The sequence below is a fragment of the Xiphophorus maculatus genome, chromosome 17, assembly GCF_002775205.1.
Source record: "Xiphophorus maculatus strain JP 163 A chromosome 17, X_maculatus-5.0-male, whole genome shotgun sequence".
NCBI classification, from domain to species: Eukaryota; Metazoa; Chordata; class Actinopteri; order Cyprinodontiformes; family Poeciliidae; genus Xiphophorus; species Xiphophorus maculatus.
Genome location: NC_036459.1, coordinates 1546532 through 1552531, shown reverse-complemented (window position 1 = coordinate 1552531; position 6000 = coordinate 1546532). Strand labels below are relative to the sequence as shown.

General features: G+C 37.7%; 1 protein-coding gene across 1 annotated transcript in view; it reads right to left on the bottom strand.

Annotated features, from left to right (window-relative positions):
* Positions 1-483: 483 nt before the first annotated feature.
* trhde (thyrotropin releasing hormone degrading enzyme) overlaps positions 484-6000 on the bottom strand; it is a 150570-nt gene continuing 145053 nt past the window's right edge. The window contains exon 21 of the mRNA XM_023349784.1: positions 484-3810. Within this exon, the coding sequence (XP_023205552.1) occupies positions 3658-3810 (153 nt within the window). The 3' untranslated portion in view covers positions 484-3657. The remainder of the gene's footprint in view (positions 3811-6000) is intronic.

The window sequence follows — 6000 nt, the reverse complement described above, 5'->3', positions numbered from 1 at the left end:
AAACATAAAATGAGGAATGTTGAGCTTCTTGTGACGTTAAGATTTGGTGTCAGTTTTAAAAATAAGCAAACAATTAATCTGCATCAACTTATTATTGGTAAAAACTGATTTGAGTCGATCTAAGCTTTGCTCTCATTGAAACATTTTGCTGTAATTTTATTCCACTAATGTTGTGACTTTTTCCCGTATCTTTTTAAAAAACCTCTTAGTGTTTCCCTGACACTCTGTTGTAGCACTTTAGAAGACGGTTTGAACGTTTTTTCTCCTGAATACATTTCCATCTCCTCTCCTGTCTTCACCATGAACAGAAAGCTAACCACCGTTTTTACTCTGACTCCTTAAAAAGCCACCAACACCAACAGACTTTTGCTTCTGCCAGGTTTTTAAGGTGAAACCACAGCAGAAACTCGCCTCTCTGGAACATTTCCATCAGGTTAATGTGACTTCAGGTGAAACACGTTTTGGTTTTTCAGGCAAACAGAATAGTTTTTGTTGTTTTTGTTTTAATACGGTCCAACACAAGAAACCAACACAATGTAAACAGGAAGTAGGGCTAAAATATTGCCTGCAACTTCCTGTTTCTTTCAGATTTTGATCGTGCGCCTTCAGTCATCATAAACACCATTTTCACCAACACAAACAGTTTCAGATTGCACTTTCTCTTTAAATATCACATTTGTATATTTTACAGTGTTTACTGTACATGTGGTGTGCTTTTAATGCCTGTAAACCCGATTTCCCTGACTGGACGTTAACGGCTGATAATGCACACAGTAATTAGCTTTTGTCACGTCGTCAACAATTATCTCAGCCGCCGTCATTCGCTCTGCCTTTCCTCCTGATCCAATTAGAGCTTCTAATGACCAGAATCATAATTAGCCGCCCTCATTCTGCCGTTCCCATTATCATCATCATCATCTTCATCACGCTCACACATCACTGGACACGATGTACAGAAGGAGGCAGGCCCGTTCATTCGTATATGGCTCAGTTATGAACATCAAAGCTGGATCAAGCAGCAGAGGAACAACTTCGAAAAGTTTCTCCGGTCCGAGGTTCTGAAAATGTTCTGTCAAGATCCGTCGGAAAGTTTAGTTTCTCCAGAGCAAAATAAACGGTACAATCCAAGTAAAGTTCGTGATTTGTTCCAAAAATGCGTCCAAAGACTCCACCGCGCTGAAGACAACCAGATATGTCCAAAGTCCACAGAACCGTCCGACAAACTGGGGAAGCCGAACTCTGAGGTCCATCAGGGCGTGGTCTCAAAGTCCAAACAGTCCAAACAGTCCAAACAGTCCAAACAGTTGTCCATAATCATGTCCAATCTGGTCCGTCGTCAACATAAGAAATCTGCTGTAAAAAGCAACATCATCTCCATAAAAAACAACCAAAGTTTTAACCTGGATCAGCTGAGTCAGCAGATTTTATCCTCCATTTTAGGCCAGAAAAACAACATGAGTTGGTAAAGATGTTAGAGATTCAAAAATGCACTAAATATGTATTTGATCATCAGTGAATTAATACTATTAGAAATAAGAGTTTTATTCTTGGGGTTTCACTAGGAAATGAAACAGGACCAGATTAAAGTCAGATGTTGGAAGATCTTCATAATGAGGGATTTTCACCTCTAACTAAACATGTCTGAATTTATAAACGGAATATTGATCTCGGCCTTAAACAGAAAAACGGGTGAAAATTGAGACTTTCATGTATAATTAATAGCTTTGTCGTAAAATGCTGTCAGACATTTAGACTTCAAATGTTTGTCAAACCTGTTATTTTCCAACCTGCCAGAACTAAATGCCTGACAGCATTGTGTCTTTCATGTTGCAGCCATTTTTGTTTTCTCTTTGAAATCTTCAAACATTCTGCAGCTCATTAAAACAAAAGACCGACCAGAACATCGTCGCTCATCAGAGAACAATTATTCCTGCACATGTGGGGCTCGAAGTGTTCAAGCTGTTGTCATCTTTATTATTTTTTTGTTGTTTCGTTTCTCGTTCTGAAGCAACGAAAACCTCAAACTGTTGGAGTTTTTGCTCTTTGACTTCAAGCTGCGTCAGTGTGAATGCTGCGAAGCGGTAATGAGTCTGAATGAGTTTTCTGAACAGAGGAGGCCTGGTTCAAACCGTGTTAATCACAGCAGCGATCGACATGCCTTCAAATTAAAGCTGGTTAAATAAAGAAAACAAATAAAAGTCAGATTTTAACTGAATCTCTGGCTTTCTATCACACAGAAAGGTTTCTCATTCTAAAGACAAAAATGTTGTTTGTTCACAATGTTTTCAGGTTAAACTTGATTTTAGATGTTTAGCTCAGTGAGAACTTTGAAGTTAAGAACCGTCTGCTCTGATTGGCCCACAGTGGTGGCCTGATGAGCTCCTTTGTTCTGATTGGCCCACCCTGGTGGTCTGATGAGCTCCTTTGTTCTGATTGGTCAGTTAAAGTTCTAAACTTGCTGCTAATTTTGAGAGGTTTCAGACCTTTCTAAGATCCACAGCAACTCGGTTAGATTTTTCTGATTAAGACATTTGGAAACTGAAATGTTAAAAGTATTTTGTTTTTACTCGTGTCATTGATAGATCCTCTGCAAATGAATTGTTTATTTTTCCATCTATTAAGATTGTTTGCCTCAAATTACTCCCGGTGTTAATGCGGCTAACGTAGCGTAGATATCCCACTAATGCCTGTAGATGCATATTTCACACAGTCCTCTGGCAGAAATCCTCTGCTGCCATCTAGTGATTTAAAATTAAACCCAATTATGTTTAATTTCACCAACTTGCATTTATATATCCAAATTATCACTCCCTTACTTAATTTAGAATCCCAGACAACAAAATCAATAATTTTAAAAAATTTTTTGCACACAGTTGTAAAGAAATTCAGCCAGGAAAAGGTTTTTGTGTATCGTATAAAAAACATTAAGAGGTTGTCGTAGATGCGTTTGTGTTTGTTTCTGTAGGCTCATAACTGATTTAAAAAAACAAAACTAAGAAACTCAAAGTAAAATAAATTTTTGTTAGTATCTATTTTGTGTCTGTTTCCTAAATATAAAGAGGGTTGAATTTTTCACAAAGGAAAAAACCAAAACCAATGTTGCACACCTGCCATAATAATATCAATATAAATTTACCTTTTTATTTTAATCACCTCTAAAAACAAAAGGTTTCAACAGTTCACCTCCCCACAGATTTACCATTTAAACTTTATATCACTTATATGACTTATGTTTAATTAAATTCAAGATGTTAGAAATCAGTTTACTTTTTTTCAATGTAAAGACATAAAACATATGCAAAGAGCTTAAGGGTATAGTTGGCCAAACATCCCGGTTTTCTTTAAATTCCGAAGTTTTTGTTGTTTCAGTTTGTTGGTTGAAGTTGGTTGTTATTTTGTTGATGGATATAAAATCTGAGGCTAGCTAACCCATGCCTGGATCAACTGTTGTCACGTTTTTACAGCACAATTTGACCACAAGGGCTTCATGTTGAGAAACACCATCGATGAACACATTAAACTTCTTTTAAAACAAAACCAGTTCAGAAACCAGCTCATTAACCAGTCAGGCCAGTTTTGAGTACGTCCGTTAGCTAGAAGTGCATTAGCCTAGCAGTCAGAGTGCAGTTAGCTTCGCTCCAGCGAGCCGGCGGAGCGTTAGCCGTAGGTGGAGCTTGGAGGTTTACGAAGCCACTGGTAGAAGTGCCGCCGGTGGAGGCGGTGCCAACGGACGTTCCCCTCTACGATTTCCAACGCTCGGGGCAGCGCAGGCCCCGCCCCCACGCCGCTGGACTGGATAAACTCCTTTAACTGGAGGGGTAATGGTGGAAGGAGAGGATGGGACGAAAACAGAAATGTTAAAAAACAAGAGTTATTGGTGTTGGAACTAACATCAACTTCAACCAACCCAGTAAAACTGTGAATGTTTAAGTTGTGTATTTTTATTCAATAAATATTTTTTTTATCTCAAACAGATATTAGCTATTTGCTGAATCGGCAAATACAACTAATTCAGACTTAGTAACTCAGTAGCGTGTCATGAAATGGACAAAAGAGAAAGTTTCTAAGGCTATAAAATCATGAGATCTTATAAAATCCAAGGCATTTTTAAATTTAAATTAGTCGTAAACTGGTGTTTTATGACAAAAATGTCTGCTGGAATGCACAAAGATAATTTCCAAGCAGTGAATGCTGTTAAACATGATTTTCATGATTTGAGTTATTGATATAAAAATGTTTCTTCAGTGATAATATGACAAACACTGTCTGTGGCTGAGTTTCCATTATAAATGTACGCAAAACTGTCAATATTCCGCTAATGTTGACAAAATAAAAATTCGTAAGTGTCAGATAAATAAGAAACAAAATTAAAATCACATGTTAATAAACTTGAGTAAGTCATAAGTCATCAAAAAACATGCAGCGCCATCATCCTCCAACCAGTTCCTGTCGTCTTCTTTTTTGTCATTTCTGCCAGTAGTAACATCCAGTCTTTGATCATGTGACTCATGATGCGGAAAAAAAAGTGTTTTGCCAAATAAACCAATTTCAGTACTGATAAAAACCCCGCCAAAACTAGCTGCCATATTTCTGTTAAGCTAATGAATTTTTTAAAAGTCAAATTCCGTCAACAGAAACGCAGCTGATGTCTTTCTGCATCCTGATCCTGTAAACCAGACAGAGGAGCGATTATTTACTGGAGCCTTTTAATGGGGTTTAATGACACTGGACTGTGGAAGATCAGACAGTTTCTGAGATGTTTTATTTTTTTTACTGAACCAGTTCTGATCAAGCACTGGAAACATTTCAGCTGAAAACCCCAAAGTGTGTGACAGTAATTTAAAGAAAAGCATCTGAAAAGAAGATTTTTTTAATGTGAAAAGAGAAATAATTCAACTTGTTTCAGGTCAAAGACCAAAGAGAACTTGGTTCTGTACACAGTTTGATAGATCCAGTGGAGCACAGAAGGAAACCTTTCCCTTTAAGTCTCTTTACTTTGAATCATTTGTTAACGCTGCACTCTCTTCCCTCTCCACAGTTTCAGTTTCTATTTACTTTTTCTTTCCCTTTTTTCCTTTTTGATCCCCAGAGTGATTCACCCAGACACTTGTTCAGATCTGAAATAAAAACCCTTGTCAATCTTTCCCTTTGTTGAGGTTTTGTATTCCGGTGTCCCGAGGGAAATAATGATGTTTTGTTCCGAGGTTTCACTGACAATCAAGGCCATACAGAGACTGTAATTTGTTACCATAACAACAAGAAGAGCAGAAAAAAGGGCGAAGGGATAGATTTTCATTGAGGAACACCGTTAACCTTTCAGCTTTTATGTTATTCCTGCTTCATGTATTTATCCAGGCGTCTTTGCTTTTGTCTGAATAAAACAGGTGAAGCGGCTGTGAAATGACTCGACATAGAAATGATTAATCCAGCTTTACTTACCCAGATTAATCAACCCTGAATGTAAAATATTGATGAGGTGGTGAGTCCCAGGAGAACGTGTTAATACGCCGTGATTAATTGGTGTCTCAGATTTCCTAACGGCCGCAGATCAAATGCTTTTTCAAGTCCTGCTGCTTCACTGAAGTACCAAAAGATTTACATTTGCTAAATTGGTAATAAAAAGGAACATTTATAGTGGTCGACAGATTTTCTTCTTTTTATGTCCAAATTCATAACAGTATATCAGTTCTACTAAATATCATAGGGCGGAGGATCAACATTAGCTTAAAAATCGAAAAGATATGCAATGTTTAAGTCCCTGATAGTCTGGTAGATTTTGAACCAAAGTTGCAACATTTGTTACATTTTCAGTTGCTTCAGTTCTCTTTCTCACTGCGCTGAGTCAAACTAACCAAATTAATTAAGCAACCTGTTCCCCTCTTCACCTGTGGGGGCGCTGCACCAAGAGCCACTGAAGGAAACAACATGAAAACCTCTGAAGAAGACAAAGTGGAACGAGGTCAGATTTTAGCGATTAGAGGATTTTTCTTTAGTCTTTGG